Consider the following 17,774-nt stretch of genomic DNA (forward strand, 5'->3'; position numbering starts at 1 on the left):
TGAAGAAAATGTTGATGTGGAAAAAGCATGTTTAAATTATAGGATTTCACAACACTAAATATCCCTGTATTTTTCTGGTAGTATGCTTACTGATGTTTTAAATGTCATTCAAGAAACCTTGAAGAGTTGAATCACCTTTTTATCCCCTTTACTGAGGTTTACAGTCTGGGTTTAGTATGTAAGACAAACTTGTAAGACAAAGTTGAGGAATACTGACCTGTAGCATGTAGTTTTGAGATGACTTCTTGGAGACAAAATAGTGAACCACTGTATAAAGAAACAATACTCCAAACTGTAGTATCCTAATACATTTTGGTAAAGTAATAGGAAAAAGAAATTAGCCATTCTGAAAGTACTCTGAGAATTGGATTTAACTTGTGTTTTGTACATTTTTGGCTAGCTACAGGAATACATGGTCTTTATAATTAATGTTTCTTTCTCTATGATAAATGTTTTTTCCAGTAGTCAGCCCTTTTTTTTTCTTTTTTTAATCCTTTTTCTTTTGTAACAGCAGCAGTCTTTGGATTAGTTTCAATAAATCTTGAATATTGATTTTAAAATAAGATATTTTACAGTGAAATCTGTATTGAACTAACATGCTCACGTCAAAGCACTATAACTGCACTTACTGTAACTTTTTAACTTAATACTCTGAAAGAAAACTGAAACTACCTATAAAAAAATCTCATACAATGTATTACTTTATGTTCATTATCATGTTTATTTCTGATAAGAAGTGCCTGCCATCTGTTGCCACTTGAAAAGCTTCCTATTGATGAGCTATGGAAATATGATCACTTCCATAATAACACTTCCAGTGTGTCTTGGGTGGATGTAATACATATTTATCCCTTGTCTGACTCTAAGAAATGTTGAGGTAGTGGAAAAAGTGGAGGAGGAAGGATATGGGGAATAACGCACTGGGGCTGACAGTTGTGATGGTAGGTGGGAAGCAATCAAGTAAGTAGGCCAGGTTGTTGCATTTAGTGTATATGTACATGTTCCTTATTTTAAAAATCTGCCATTCTCTTATTTTTCACTCTCATTGCTCTTCTTCCTAAACAGAACCTTTTAAAATGCCAACTCTGATTTAGTATTGGCGCTTTATGCATATTAATATAAGACAATTTTTAATCATCATTGCTTGACGTCAGGAAAACCTTAGTCTTTAATTTCTTTGCACTGTGTTTGCTTTTGCCTTCAGAGCTGGAGGCAGCTAATGCCAAAATCTGTCTCCAGCTTCCTATAGAAAAGCAGGATGCTTATTTTTCTGCTCTGTTGGATTCCCATTTGTACATTTTAACTGCACTTCCATTTTCTTTCCTCATGACATAGTCCTGCCACAAAACTCTGCAGTGGGCTTCTATAATAAATATTTGGAGAGGTTACAGGTAATCTTTATGGGAGGGGTTTAATAATGGTTGTGCTGCAAGTCAGAGTGAGGGTTGACATAATTTGCATTTGTTTTTCTGCAGCTAGCATACTGGGAAGAAAAAAACACATTTATTGTAATTTTCCTGTGTTTGCGGTGACCTTGCTGTATCAAAGGCTCCATCTTAGAGAAACTATAACAGCCTGAAGCACTGCCTGGATCATTTAGTTAACTCACAGTGTCTTTAAGTAAACAAACAAGGTGCCTGATTATTTTTCTACATTATCTGAAGTATAAGAGTATTACAGATATTTGGGAATAAAGCCCATCCAAATTTAACTCTTAGATGGTTTGCCCATGTGGTTTCTTTCCAGTGTATATTTAATTTAAATAACTCTTTTTGTTTTCTCCTCATCTTGTAAGTAACAGTCATACAGCCCTCTCAGACCAGGATATGATAGGTGAATATAGGAAAGACAGAGGGTTTTTTCTTATTCACACAGTGTTCTGATGTTTGGTCCGGTTTCATGTCATTCTTCCTTAATGTCTTCATCTAGAATTGTGCATTATTTCAGAAGGTGCTTTACTTAGTGGCTTACAACCCTGCACTTAAGGCAGACGGTAGTTACTTGAGTTGGCCCATGATATAGTCTGGATTAGTCTCTATCTGATTATGGCTGCAGTAAATATCGTTAATGTTTGAAGCCTGTGCTTTCACATGTTTGGATGGAAGGCACAGTCCATCTGTCCATGGGAGGTTTTTATACTGCTAAGTTTTGGCATCTGTGAATTCAAATCTGCAATGAATTTTGAGTCTGGTGAAACTCAATATTTATTGAAAACGAAATAGGAATCTCAGTGCAGGGATTATGTCTTCCTTCTGTGAAGTGTTCTATTATGTTGTTGGTAGGTGAAGATGTAGATGTGTTTTTAAAGTAAAAACTGTGTATAAGTACTCTCTAGTTAGTCCATTTTTCTGACAAATAGATATTTCTTGTCTTCAGTTGATTATATTAGAGAAATAATGATTACTTACTTGATTTTCTATATATCTTCCTTAATTTAGTGCTTTATAAGCATCTGTTAGTTTAGTTTTATAAGCATCTGTTTGAAGATGTAAAGAACACTAACGTTGATGATTTTGATATTTGTTTATCTCTTTGGCTGCAAACATTGATGGATCAGTTTTGCAACCATCTATTAGCTAAATTTAACAGGTTGCTTCACAGTTCAGGACTCCAGTGCAGTCAATTAATTTTAATAAAGACTCCAAATCTAAGCAATGTATAAGAGAAAATACTGAAATAAAACCTTATATCAAAATGTCATTGTATTCAACCCTGGTATTATTCACATGTTTAGTAAATGAGATTTTAAAGATACTTGGCAAACCGAAATTGAATGGCTCTTGTTGTTGTTTGTGGTGATGGCTTTGTGTGGGGGGAACTAAGTTTATTTTTAATATGTTTAACATTTTAATAGTACTTATATCTTACAAATTTTCTAAGAAAGTTAATTCCTGTGACAGCTGGGAGGAGGTGGTGTTTTATGTTTATCATTTGCTTCTTCAAATTAAAATGACAGAAAATGTTACCAAAATTTGTCTGAAGGGGTGTGGGACCCAGTTTTGAGTCACTCAGTCACTTAGACTTCAACTTCATTGCTATTTCTCCTGCCTTAATGAAATCCTTCTTTTCTTTATTATGCCTTTCACTAATGACATGTAAGACAGAAATTTTGAACATCTTTGCTGCTTTGACAATTTACTGCAGGGCCTGTTTCATTTTCTCTGGACAGAAACACATGTTTGATGGAGAACTACCAGATAGATCAGTCTCTCATTGTACCATAAAAGAAAGTATGTGATATGAATAGAGAGTAGATGGGTAGATTTAACGCTACTGTGTTCTGATTATTGCTTCTACTTAATCTCAAACATTTGTGTCAGTTTTTACATGTCATTTATTATCAGTGCTGTCTTCTATTTTACATTGAAATGAATGAAACCTGTGTAAAAGTGAATGTGTTTTGCTTTGGGGTGGACATTTCTTAAGCCACCTTAATGCAACTATTAGTAATGGTGTGAATACACTCCAAGTAGTTTTTCTTTAAGCAGTTAGTCAAGTCTCCTCAAAAAAAGAGCTAGGTTCTTTTGAGTATAATAGATCAATGGTCATTTTCAAGGATATTTTCGTAAAAGTAGTGCGATATCAAAGACTTCCTTGTTTTGCATTACCTGATAGCTGACATTATCATTAATCATGATCCAAGTTCTATAAAGTGACATGGCAAACTCAATTACAGAGAATTTGCCTCAAGATCACATGGTTTGTGCTTTGGTTTACTTCTCAGCTCTTTGTCTTTTGATGAATGTGAAATGTGAATTGGCTAATGAATAGGAAGAACTTCTAGACTAAAAATCTGTCTAGCATAAAGTTCATCACTTAATCAGTCTCATGGGTAGCAATATTGAGGATCAAGTTATACTTCCTATGTATAGTAAATTTTACTACAGAAGTGTTCAGATGGAGCTTATTTGGGTTGCTAGCTTGTTGCTGGGAGGGAGAAAAAAACATTTCACTCATTTGTTTAGTTCCAGAACAAAGACTAGAGATGAAAAAACCAAAATAACTAAATCTAAACAGCCTTTTCAGTTACCAACTCTCACAGTTGCTTTAAAACTAGGATTGTAAGCTTTGTTTTTTTAAAATTTTTTCCAGTATTCTTGTTTCAATAGTAATGCTCTTGTATAAATTAGAAATTTTAATGTCTGTATTTAGGATGCTTTTACTTGCTGTGTGCAAAATAAGGTGGGGGTTTTGTCCTTGGTTGGCTTATTTGGGTTTTTTCCCCTTTTGTGAATTCCTCTGAGCTGTACTTGCAACAAATAAACTTAGACCTGGGAGTATTTCAGGGAGAAAAATGTGGTAGTCTAGAGTTTGAAGTACTGCTCCAGTTCTTCTTCTCCTATCACCTTCCCTTTTGCTTAGTTGTCTTCTTGAAGTTTGTGAATATGTTTGTTAAGCATTGTTCTTGGAAGCAGTACCTCTGACACAAGTGTGTAATAGTATGAGTTACTGGGAAGAAATCCATAACTTTCTTACATCTTATAAAGTTATGCCTGCTAAAGAAAGTTCCTGGTTTATTAAGGAACAGTGAAATATCCCAGCATCCCCACACACCTCGTCCTTCCCAAATACTGGGATACGTAAAAACAAAATAGATGTGGATGTTAGCTTGGAGTATGAAGGCATGGTGATTTTCTTCCTAGTCACTTCATGAAAACCAAGTGCATTCTGATAACTTTTATATAGGCCTTGTATTGACCTAGTTTTTGATCTTGATTGACTGACTTGATCTCCTTCAGTGACAAGGTGACCCACTTAGTGAATGAGGGAAAGGCTCATCTTGTTTATATGAACTTTAGTAGACCCTTTGGCACAATTTTCCACAGTATTTTTAAGAAACTGGCTGCTCGTGGCTTGGACAGGTACAGTCTTTGCTGGCTAAAAGGCGCTCTGGATAGCCAAGCTTAGAGACTGGTGGGAAATGGAATTAAATTCAGTTGGCCATTGGTCGCAGATGGCCAAGTGCTCAGTATTGGGGCCAGATCTGTTTAATGTTTTTATCAGCAACCTGTATCAGGAGATCCAATGCTGCTTCAGTCAGCCTGCAGATGACACAAAATTGGGTGGGAGTGTTGATCTGGAGGGCAGGAAGGCTCTACAGGGTTATCTGGGCAGGATGTATTGGTAGGCTGAGGCTGGCAGTATGAGACTGAACAAGGCCCAGTGCCATGTCCTGCCCTTGGGTCAGAACAACCCGATGCAGTGCTATGGGTTGGGAGCAGATTGGCTAGAAAACGTCCCAACAGAAAAGGGCCTGGGTGTGCTGGTTGACAGTGACTGCACGTGAGCCAGGAGTGTTCCCTGGTGTCCAAGAAGGCCAATGGCATCCTGGCTTGTATGAGCAATAGTGTGGCCAGTGGGCCCAGGGCAGTGATTGTCCCCCTACACTTGTTACTGGTGAGACTGCACCTCGAGTTCCATGTCTAGTTCTGGGCCCTTCATAACAGGAAGGACATTGAAGAGCTGGAGCGAGTCCAGAGAAGGGCAAAGGAGCTGGTGAAGGGTCTGGAGCACAAATTCTATGAAGAGCAGCTGAGGGAGCAGGGGTTGTTTAGTCTGGACAAAAGGAGGCTTGTGGAAGCCTCAATCTCCACCTGCGAGGAGGCTGTAACCAGGTGGGGGTCAATCTCTTCTCCCCGGAAGCAAGTGATACAAGAAGAGGAAGTGGCCTCAAACTATGCCAGGTGAGGTTTAGACTGGATATTTGGAAAAATTTCTGTGCTGAAATAGTGGTCAGGCTTCAAACCAGGCTGTCCAGGGTAGTGTTGGAACCCTGAAGTTGTTGAAAAGATGAGTAGATGTGGCACTAAGGGACATGGTTTAGTGGTGTGCTTGGCTGAATCCATAGTCTATAGTGCCAGCAATTACAGGGAAGTGAGCGAGTGCTACTGACAAACCAGCCAAGCTCGCCAGCATGGACAGGCATGTGTGTAAGGGGGAGACAGGAGGAACTGACTATTGGGGTGACCAGGTGAGTCTGGATGGCTGCCAGGGACACAGCAGGATCTGGAAGTCTCCATCATGAGATTGCTGGTGAATATGTTGTTTTTATATAATTCATTCTGTTTCTAGGCTCCTGGTTTTTTCTGTGTTAATTAGATACAACTACCTGCTTTATTGAAGTTAGACTACTGGTGCCATCTGGTGGTGTTAGGACATTCCCAGGAACAAGAAAAACAACTTATGAGGAATTCCACTGAGATGTGAAAAATTGCTGGCAGGATATATTTTCTGCCTTAACATGTAATTATTCTCTTGAATTAAGTCATAAAAGTCTTACATGCACTCATAACTAGGCTTGCTACAGCAAATTTAAATCTTTTTCTGCTTTCTGCACAACAGAAAGGTTTGTTTCTAGTAGTTTCTTTTATGAAACAGTGCTTTGCAAATAAAACATAAGAGTTTTATTGGAGCTTACAATATTTTAAAACTTAATTTGAAAGACAAATTATCTTCTGTTACTGCATTTTGCTAAACTTAGCACAAACTTCTCAGTGCTAATGTTTGATGTCATTGTGCTCTTCTGTAAGTCACTTATATGTTGTTTCAAGGTGAAAGTTCAACAACATACATCTGACAACAATTGAAATAAAAAACTTTGATATCTGAAGCCAAAGCAACCACAATACTGTTTTCTTTGTCCTTCCATCTGTTGAAATCATGTCCTGCATCCTGCATTGCTTACCTGAGGTAATATCCTCATCCTTCAGAATATTGTACAGGATGTATTGACATTTCTAGCAATGGAAGTAGGACTATGACTGCTTCTCCAGTTCTCTTGAGATAAATTTCTGAGTGATAAGTATCTTCTCTACAATGGAAAAACTTACAAAAGTGGAAGGCACTTTATTTTAATGCGGTGAGACTCTTTAATTAATTTAACTGTTACTCTTCATCTGTTGCAGGTCAGTGTATTATTCTAGTAAGTCAATTTTAAATAAATTTCCTTACAGAGCAGAGCTCTGTCTATTCAGTCATTAACAACTTCTGGTTTTCTATTGCAACTGATTTGCAATTTCTGTCTTTTCAACTATTTTTGTTTCAATCCAGCTAGCTGAAAAACACAGATTCTGTGCTTGTATCTCTTCATAATCTCTGACCTCATGACCGTCAACACTTTACTTGCATTGTGATTGAAATGTGAATTAGACTTAATTCTAGTAACTGACTGCATTAGTTCTCTTATTACGTGGTTGTGCTCACAATATCAGGAGCCATTTTTTAATTCTGTCTTTATGGAATGAGGTGTTTCCAGGCCTGTTCAGCTAGTGTAGTTTGTGGAATTATTAAAATTGAACCTATATAATAGTACTTAAGAATTTAATGTTAATATTTAAAATGTTAATTTATCAATACCTACTGGTCATCTTTGAGAATAATGAAACTGATTGCTGTAGCAAGGGGAGTATTCTTTTTCCACACTTAGTTTTGAATCTCAACAAAGTTCTATTATTGTAATGCTTTGTTCTTAGAGCTGTGACTTTCACCTTAAATATACTGTCCTTGTGAATTGAGGTACACCTGTTGCTTCCAGTACTGTTGTCATTCAGCTTTCAGTGCTGTATGGCTTTAGTACCTTTCTGTAATTATTTGGTGAAATTGTTTTTATTTGCTATATTTAGCTGTTTTTCTCAGGGTTTCCCCACTGTGAGCATTTCTGCTTTTTAGTCAATTAATGTTATTGTGCTATGTTTCAGCAAAAGAAAAATATGCATGCTTATTCTGTTAAAATAGAGCAAAGTTGTAGTGCTTTGTAAATCTGCCATTCATTTGAATTCTGGATTTGTACCTGATAGGCATAACTTCCTGTTTAGCTTTACAAAGCTAGGTGGTACAAACAGCAGTTACAGTTTGATAGTGTGAGAAGTTGTTAAGAGCAATCACAACACTTAGGAAATCCTTCAAAGAAAATATTAGTACTCACTTCTAACTTTTTACAGAATCGGTAGAATGATCCACCTGCCCAGTCTCCAGCAATTAACTAGATTTAGAAAAGAACTGAATTTCCCTGGCTTTAGTTTTCATAGCATCACTATTACCCTGTTACTGGAACAGCAAGAATATGGTGATAATTTAGGACCAATTTGATTGTTGTTTTTTTTTCTCACAAATTGAGTGCCATTTCCTTCTTCCACGTGAACCAAAGTGTAACTTTTCCAGCAGCAATGAGGGAAGATGCATTCCAAGTCCTTTGGAAAGACTGTTACTTGAGTTCATGTTGTGATACGCTTTTGGAGTGGTGATAAGCCTCTGAGCTGGTTTCTTTAGAAGCAGAGTCACTGCTCTGTTCTCCACATTTTGCTGGAGAAATAGAATTAAATTTAAAATGACAAAGTCTTACGGAGTTTATTCTACTGTATGAGGGGCTTTCTGTCCTCAATGGGAATCTTTTTTTGTGGGTTCCAACAAAAGAGCATCTTGTGCAACTTTGCATTGCTTTCAGTTAATAGTAATTCTTTATTTTGAATTCAATCAAAGAAAGTGGAACTGCAAAGAGATTTTTACTGGCATTGTTCTGAAGTTTTCATCAAGTGTTATCATTAACATCTTGTTTTGTCATTGTTTTCATAATTCCTTTAGCCATGTAACAGCAAAATCAGTAACTACAGTCTATACCTTTGATGTTTTTGGACAGGAAGATGGAACTAGTAGTACTCTTTACCTGTCTCTGTAACAGCTGAATCTTCCCTGTGTGAATCAATAAGAAAAATTGCTTCTTCTGTCAAACTTAGCTATTCACATGAGATTGCATCACCTTTAGCCAAAGAATAAAGTTCTTTTTTACTATTTTTTAAAGTACAATTTTATTCACAGAATCACAGTCAAATTATTCTGTCAAATACCTAGAGATTCTGCCAATACTAATTATTTCCTTGAAAGTATTTTGGAAGATTAAAATACAAAGTGCAAATTGCTTGAAAACAACTTGAAAACTGAGAGTGCGGTTCATCTAAATGTGCATCTTCAATTCAGAGTATTTTCTTTCCTTACAGACTTTCTATCCATAGATTGTTGTTCAAGAATTCTTCTTATTTATTTGGTTATTTTCCCAGTCATTTTTGAAGATAATGAGTTTTTTTTTTTTTTTCATCACATGGTAAGAGGACTTCTTAGGACTTCTTTTTTGGTCAGTTTTCCTTGTCTAGTGGGAGACTGTGTTAAAACTTTTTTTTCTTTCTTTTTCCTGAGGATCAAATTTTTCCCCCTTTTCTGGCTTACAAGTGCTTTTGCCCCACTGTTATCTTAAATTAATAGAGATACCTAAAAACTTAGGTGGACTTAGTGAGCTGAGTATTTCTTTGTGGCAGCTGTATTTTGAGGAATTTTGGATGTTAACTTTCAGACTATTTTTCTGTCTTTTCAGGTCTCTGGATGGCAGACTCTGAAAAGAGATGCTGTTTTAAGAGGTATGCCTCATGTAGGCCAAAATATTCTGGACTGGTTTCTATATAAATGATAAGGTTGTACTTCTGAGGAGTCCCTCTGTGGATCCTCTCTATAATCTTGCATGAATAATAGTTTTAGTGCTGACATCTCTCTGAAATGTGAATGCTTGTACCGAGATATGCTGGCTTATCAGTGACACAATTTTAGTTGAGAGGCCTGTAATACATTGCCTAACTTTTTGCTTGATCATCTTAAAAGAACATTGCCATAGTGGACGAAGTGGATGAAGCGCAAACAAAATGAGTTGACTTTCTGAAATGTGCATATCCCCTTCCAGCCTCTCCTGATCTCTATGTGTGTGGGTTCATTTGTTTGCTTGTTTCTTAATTGGGAATTTAGTCCAGATTTTGTAAATGTCCTCAGTCTCTTTTTGGTGTTTTGTAAGACTTCCAGACAGTGAAAGGCTGACACCATGCCAACAGTGTGGTTTAAAGTAATGTCAGCTGGAACCAAGATGAAGAAATACTAATCTTTTTGCAAATTATCTTTTTTTTTTCATGTTAGCTGAATGTTTGGAACATTTTCTGTGTTTGTTTGGGATTTCGTGTTCCAGCACTGAAAGAAAGTGTCTCTTGTCTCTTCATTGTTGGTATGTTGTTTCTGAATAATTGATTGCTTGGCAGCTGTTAAGAAAACAGTCTCTTCAAAATGGAATTCTTCTACCAGGTCTCCCATCCATTTCAAGCAGATGTGGTGGCATATTAGAAAAGTAGGCTTTGTAAGAGAAAGATTGGTGTATTTTCTTAACTTTTTTAAACAGGATCTCTTAATTCTTTATAACCACTTCAGAGGGCTTCCTATTTTTCTAAAGCAGTGCAATGCTGATTTGTTCTGCCTCCAGAATAATAATAAGAATGAAGTACTAATAACTTGGGTTAAGAGTGGCTCTTCAGTTATTAAGTAAGATTTAGATGTTGCTCGCTTTTATGCAGTGTTTACAAAAGTCCTAAAGAAAGTGATGCTAAGAATTAGGGAGGATGTTACTGCTATTTTCAATACAACCTGTATAGAGAAATTGAGATGAGGGTACTGCACTGCTCTTGGAGGTGCACACTTGTAGACTGAGAGGTGTTGTATGCAAGTTGCAATGCAGAGGATTCCTATGAGACAGTAGGAGCTTTTATTGCCAGGGAGGGTGATCTGGCCCTGGATCTGGCCCTGGATCTGGCTGCCCAAAGAGGCTGTGAAATTTTCATTGTTGAGCATTTTCTGAGTGAAGCAGGAATAGCCCACTGTAACTCAATTTAAGTGGGCCCACTTTGAGTGCAAGGTAGAGCAGCTTGGAGAGGTTACTTCATTATATCCATATGTAACATGCTGAAGGGACACTTCTTATGAATTTTACATTTCCTATAAAAACAGTTGAGGCTCAGGTTGGTGTGTTGTGTGTCTTTTTTGTGTGGTGGTGGTTTTTTTCGTGGGGTTTTTTTTGTTTTTTGTTTCATTGTTTTTTTGGGGGGTTTTGGGGGGTTTTTTGGTTTTTTTTTTGTTTTGGTTTTTTTGTTTGGTTTGGTTTTTTTTGTTTTTTTTTGTTTGGTTTTGTTTTGTTTTGTTGGTTGGTTGGCGAGTTGAAAATAGTTTTGTGATTATAGGTCTGAGGAGTTATTTCTTACTATTCCTGCAACATGGTTTTGAGGAAGAAGAACTGTATTTTGGCTTCAGTGTCCATTTGTTGACTCACTAAAAAATAAGATTTTAAATTTCTTTACTGAAATGTCATGGTTCAGTCCGTGGGTTGAAAGTTTCAAAGTTATCTACAGTTCTTAAAGTTTGAGATTGCTTGCTGTCATAGGTTTCTATTTGAGCAGGTAAATCTTAGAACAACTAACAATTTAATGTAGGAGAACTAAAGAATTTCTGTGTTACGGAGATTTGACTTTCTTTACTTTGGCATTGTAAAAACTAAATTAAAGGATGGTTTTCTGTTGTTTGTTATCTGCTGTAAGGGTTTAGTGGGAGCCTGAGGTTTTGCAGTGTTCAAATGAGCCATTAGGTTTGGAAAATCATATTGTAAATGTTCCGAATTTGGTCTGTCCTCTAATTTACCTGTTTTCATATAGAATGGTAGCTTTCTATGAAACTTTCTCCTCTGAGCTTGACTGTGATCCTGTGAAAGATTTAGAAGCTCTTGAGCACGCATCTTCTACAGTGAATGATGGGTCACATTACAAAATAAGGAAAATGTAAATAGTCTTTTAGAAGCTTGCTAGTCTTACTAAATCCTGCACAGTCTAGGGAGTCTGTAAAAAAAGTAGTATCAATTGGGTGATACGTTTTTGGTCTGATTTTTTTTTAATATATTTTTTGGCAAGAAGGTATCAGCCTAGGTTGTGCTCTGGAAAAATAAACTTATCATCTGCTGTTATTGCTTCAAGCTGGTGTGCATGACTTTACTGTCAAGCTGATTCTCTGTGTTTTCTTTTTACAGCAGTCAGTTCTAGATGTTGAGCTCACACTAACTTCATGGAGTTGGTGTCTATGATTGTGATGGTCTACCAGTCATCCATAGCTTGAGAACAGTGTTTAGTAAGAAGTTCAGCTTGTTTATTACACAGATAGGCAGAGATAGTAAATTCATAGGATCACATGATAATTCAGGTTAGAAAACACATCAGGAGTTCATGTCCTTCATGTGATGTAACCTGTAATTGGACCTGAGGGAATGGCATTACCTGTGTCAGGGGGGATTTGGGTTACATATTGGGGAAAGGTTCTTCTCTCAGAGGCTAGTTGGGCACTGGAACACAGGCTCCCCAGGGAAATGGTCACAGCACCCAGCCTGACAAGAAGCATTTGGACAACACTCTCAGGCACATGATGTGATTCTTAGGAATTTGGACTTTATGATTCCGTGGGTCTCTTCCAACTCAGGATATGCTATATAATCCAGCTGCTCAAAGCAGAGTAAACTGAGGTCAAACCAAGTGGCTCAGTGTGTTATCCAGATATCTGTCTGTGTTTTTAAGCTGCACAGTTTCTTGGGAAGGTGTATTTAGACTCCTGTGGGTTTTGTTTTTAAGGTTAGATTACTTGTTTTGGAGGTATGTGAAGTAATTTTTAGCTTTCCATTCAGCATATAACTGTTTGAGAGATGGGAAGATGTGTTCTGTGAAAGAGATACCTGAAATTCAGATTCGAAAAAAATACCCCTTTTTCAAAGGGAAGGTGTTTAAGGGAGACCTGGATTTGTCTGAAAAATAGAAAAGTAGGTTGTGTGATTCTTAGTCAAACTTGATGTTTTGGATGTTGTGTGGTTTTGCTGTTTAGTTCCAGTTTGTATGAGATTGCTGGCATGAATTAATTGCGTGTGCAGAACACTCTAGCCTAAGCAAAAGGATGTCACTTCATTCAGAATACTTTGGAGGAATCCAGCATCTGGCAAACATGCTTTGCTTCTTTTACATTACTACATGTTTATATACCAAAAGTAGCTCTTTGAAAGTCTACTTAAATAATAATAAAAACAGATGCAGAGACTTGTGAAGGACAAAATTGAGATTTTCTCAAAAAATTGAGATTTTGTCAAGAGAAGGGTCATCTTGCATTCATGGGAGGCCAGCAGTTAAAAAAAAAACTAGTTCGGTCTTCATTTGCTACAGTTTGGTAAACTCAGTATTTGCATGTTTGATAAACTCAAATAAACTGAAATTTTCAGGGTGATTGGACTGATATAAATCTTAAATATTTGGGAAATATATTTTTAATTAAAATCTGTACTCTTAATGTTAAAGTAGCAGTCTTTACAACAAGCTGGGATTGAGATAACATAGAACTTGGACTTGGCATATCAATTATTATATACAGTGTTAACATCTTGTGAATATTTTGAACTTCCATCTTGCTTCTAATATCCAGATCTAATGCACATTTTTCTCCTGCAGCAGTGTACTTCAGATTATATATGATTACTTAAAATAAGTGTGTGGTGTGTTTTTTTGTGGTGGGGTGGTAACAACTTGGTTATCTTATATGATAAAAGTAGTACTTAATTTTTGTTTGGCGGTAGGCTGTAGAAACATGGGTATCTTGGGATGCCTTCCCAAAAGCAGATGTGTGGTTCAAATAGCCTAGTATCCCTTCTGAGGTGATAGCTAATGTATTCCAGGTAGGAACATGAAAGACATTCTGTATTAGCCACCTATTCACATGGAGAGTTTCTTCTTAAGCATTGTGTGTAGTAGCTTAGCTTTGTATTTCCTAGTATGACTGTATATTATCTAAAAATGCAGTAATAATGAGAAAAAAAACACCAACTCGATGATGAAATCTGAAATTATGTTATTACTGAAGTGATACAGAGCAGGCAGGTGATAAATGTGGAATTACTTTACATATTGTGGAATTACTTTATGTTTCTAATTAGTTGCTATGATTAGTGGATTTAATTTCTTATATGAGGTTGTAACATTAGTGTCTCTATTTTTTCTTTATATGTGTCATTAGTTCTGCTAAATTTTTTTTCTATTTCCCTTTAGGAAGCAGTTCAAGTTTTCTGCAAAGTCTGAGTATTTATGTTATCTGACTGAACTGACATCTTGGTAATATGCCATTTTTTTGAGAGCTTCTCACTACCTTTCTAAATAGATAAGAAGTGGTCTGGCCTTTTTAATTTTTTTTTTTTTTTTTAATAAGTTCTCTTGTGGTAGCATGTTAACTGCTTTGAAAGGCAAGAGAGTCATTCTGAGTTCTTCTTTTTCCTAAGCCTAGAGGACATGGGTCACAACTGTACAAAACCCAGGCTTACGTAAACTCTGACACTGATAGTTTGCTTACAGACCTTAAAAGTTGTATTGTTTATTGGAGATCCCATGTGTGCTGAAGCAACCATGTCTGAATCACTCCATGAACAGAGAAGAGATCCTTTTCCTGTTTCAATAGCTGGAAGAAAGCAGCTTCTTCCAGGCCTTCTGGAGAAATCTCCTACTGTGGGCTCTATTACCATTTGAAACTGAGATGTCTACTGCCCTGGAAAGACCTGTTACCTTTCTGTTACTTCTTCCAATAGTTCTTACTTTCAGTCCTTTAAACATCTAATGAGTGAGACTTTCTGTCCTCCTTAAAAGGTGTATGAAATTTTCATAAGGTTGATTTGATAGGCTTGCTTTTGATATTCTAGATGATACTCATTTGTCCAGTTCTAAAATGTATACAGTTTTTTTTCCTGTTAAATTGGAAAAGTGTGTATTATTCTTGTTATCATCTTTTTTTTGTTTTTTTTTTCTCTGGCACAATGGGCTTTACTATTTTTTTATATTATTTTTGCCTTTGTTGTATGGTTTTATCACTGTTCTTGTAATATTATACTCCACCTGAAATTTTTTCTTTGTTTGTTGATGTTTCTTCTAGTGGCAGTGTTTATCTCTACTGTTCTGAGGAAAAATTATATTTTTTTTTCTAGAAAATAAACAAATTCTTTGCTTCAGATTTCACTATTAAGTCTTTGCCTCTTCTGCCTTAGTTGTGCTTGGATTCTGCCTGTGGTTATCCTGAACACCTTCATCTGAATTCCTGCCTAGACAAGTAACTAGACTTGTATTGATATAGCCCTTTTTAGGATCTGTGTAGCCTAATTTCACTTTTGTCTGTCATGAATTGTGGTTTTTTAGCATGCTCACTTTGTATTTAACTGGTGTCTTGGTGCCATCCCTTGAACTCTTCTTGAAGTGTGATGTTGAATAGCTCTTCCTCAGCACCACAGAAATGTACATAGCTCTTGCAGTAGCTTCTAACTGATGATCTCATGCACTGACTTGCAAGGATTTAATGTGTGGCTGGTTTTCAGAGGGTTAAAGATAATTCTAGAGTTTAGAAAAGTAATTCAGTTTCTGGGTATAGGTTCTCACCTCTTTTGTCCACCGTAAAACCAATCTGCTCTTTTATTCTGCTGTAATCAGAGGTCACTAGATTTATAACTAAAACTCAAATACTGTAAATTTGAATTTTTTTCCCCCATTGTTTACGTCTTAACTATGAGAACTGGAGGTCTGTGTAGTGCTTTTTGTATAGGACAATGCAGATTTGAATGGGTGGGTGTTGGATATGTTTCTCCATAGTTTATAATAGAACATACGGTACTTCTCTGCACTGGAATAGTTCAGATGGGTGTGGAAGTTTGCTGTTTGATAGTTCTTTTTTCTTAGTACCACTTCACTGAACATAGGAAAAAAAAAAAAAAAAAAAGACAAAATTAAAGATCAGACAACCTTGTTACAATATCTCTGTGTGAAACTTGGGGAACATGTGTCGCCATTCAAATTCTGTAACGTTTTCCAAACCAAGCTAGATGGAAACCAGTATTTGTGAGCCAGGGACAGTAAAATCACTTTAAAGGAAAGCAGTGTAATTTGGTAATTTCTGCAGTGTGAGAACCAAAGGTAGTAGGCTGTAAGCAAGTGTAGCCTGCTCTGTTAATTAACTAGAATGCTGGTCAAGTTCTGGGAACAGTAAAGTTTCCAAAATATTTTTTAACAGTATATTTGTAAAGGCATGGGCTTTGTGTGGTGTTTTCTCTCCAAGGAAATGGTGTTGCTGCAAAGAAAAGTTAAATGAGCTTTTCTATTTTTGATTTCTAATTTTTTTTCCTTTTAAATATGCTTATGTCATCCCATGCTCAAAAAAAAGGAAAAATGTCTAGTTCAAGTTTTAGCACAACATACTGCTCCTCTGCCAATGGGATTATTTTAATCTGTAATGTAATCTTTAATTAACTTGTGTTTAAATGAAAGGGTTTTCAGAAGGTTTACTGTCTGGCCCCATTATTGAGAGACAGATTCAAAATTCTGCTTTAACATAGTGACACAAGACAAGCACTTAAAAGTGTGGTTAAACCTAACAGTTGCTTTGACTTTTCAGTTGTCAAAACATTTTTGAATCTGAAATTACTTTGGGGATTTTCCCCCTTCATATTTTGTGAGTTTTCCATCATTACTAGACCAAATATGATGACTCAAGTTACCAGGATAGTAGGGTTTCACCTTAGATCTGAGTCTGTTGGTTGGTAAAGGAGCTTATTAGTAGCATATAGGAAAGGCCATTTTCTATGCTCTTGCAGTACTGACTTGCAAAATAGTGTGGGGTTTACACTGTTTAGCTTCTGTGAAATGACATAAAAGCTAGTGCCACCACTGTGCGTCCACATCCATGTATGTTGTACCGAAGTCTGGAGCCGGGCTAGCACAAGAGAACCATTTATTCCCAAATGACTACAACTGTGTTACTTTATGATATGTCTCTTCCACAGACACCAAAGATGCTAACAAGGAAGATTAAGCTTTGGGACATTAATGCCCACATAACCTGTCGTCTGTGCAATGGATACCTGATAGATGCTACTACTGTAACAGAATGCTTGCATACTTGTAAGTAGAAGCATAATTAAGTTAAAGTTGCTGGCTTGGTTTTTTTTTTTTTTTTTTTTTTTTTTTTTTTTTTTTTTTTTTAAACTTGATGTGCAACATGCTGTAGTGGTTTTCAGCTGAAATTTAAATACCTATTGTTCATCAGCCAAATTAGTATGTGCTTTACTAGATCGCTTTTCTTTAACAGATGAATTGCTTTCTTAACAAAGCAAATGAAGGGAACTACTTCCTTTGCATCTGTGCTGCATAAACTTGAAGCCATGTGCAATTAGTGGTAATGGAAATATTCAAGAATGCAGTCTGTCTTCATACTAAAGGAATGTGGAATACCTAGTTCTCTCTTCTGTGACAGTTGATGTAGCTTATGTTCTCCACCTGGAGCCTTTCACATGTCTGTTTCTGTCCTGTTCCTCTGCAGAAAGCAGAGTAGTTTATTGATAAAGAAGAATTATATTGTATTGTATCCTAGAAATAAGTTAGTATTCCAAAACATTGTGATTAAGTAGTTTGTTGTTAAGTTACTTTGTGACTTTTTACTTTAATGTAAACAAAGGATGACTTAGAACCTTGCAACACATCCCATGTTTTAAAATTACTCTGCCACAATATTTATGTTCATTGGAAAAAGCTAGTATGTTATTTAATTAGTTTAATGACATAGTCATACATTTTCTTGAAAGGCAATTATTTGGTGACTGTGTCTTCATCAGAAAACAGAAAGTGTCAGCAGACTTCTTCACGTTATATATCTGACAAAGGGGAAAGGCAGTGCTCACAATTTGTTAGTGATTATGCTTTTTATTATATTCCATAATATAATAAAGCTCTGCTTATAATATATAAAGCTCTGTTTATCAGCCTTGATTAATTTGTTGTACTTGTCACGCTTTGTGTTGTTCTGGATATCCTCATAGAATCTAGGATTATATAATGATTCGTTCTGAGATTCCAAGAACCACAGAATGGGTC

At 36.2% G+C, this 17,774-nt stretch overlaps 1 protein-coding gene across 5 annotated transcripts in view; it reads left to right on the forward strand.

Moving 5' to 3' along the window:
* The window catches only part of PCGF3 (polycomb group ring finger 3), a 52,124-nt gene that overhangs the window by 14,302 nt on the left and 20,048 nt on the right, over window positions 1-17,774 (forward strand). The window contains exons 1-3 of one of the 5 annotated variants that reach the window (XM_033520418.1): window positions 9,393-9,407; window positions 13,923-14,967; window positions 16,688-16,805. In XM_033520418.1, the coding sequence (XP_033376309.1) occupies window positions 16,697-16,805 (109 nt within the window). In that variant the 5' untranslated portion in view covers window positions 9,393-9,407; window positions 13,923-14,967; window positions 16,688-16,696. Of the gene's footprint in view, window positions 1-9,364; window positions 9,408-13,922; window positions 14,968-16,668; window positions 16,806-17,774 lie in introns of those variants that run through there. The other 4 variants (XM_033520419.1, XM_015614895.3, XM_015614898.3 and 1 more) reach the window with 4 other exon arrangements.

Source organism: Parus major, chromosome Z (assembly GCF_001522545.3).
Source record: "Parus major isolate Abel chromosome Z, Parus_major1.1, whole genome shotgun sequence".
Classification (NCBI taxonomy): domain Eukaryota; kingdom Metazoa; phylum Chordata; class Aves; order Passeriformes; family Paridae; genus Parus; species Parus major.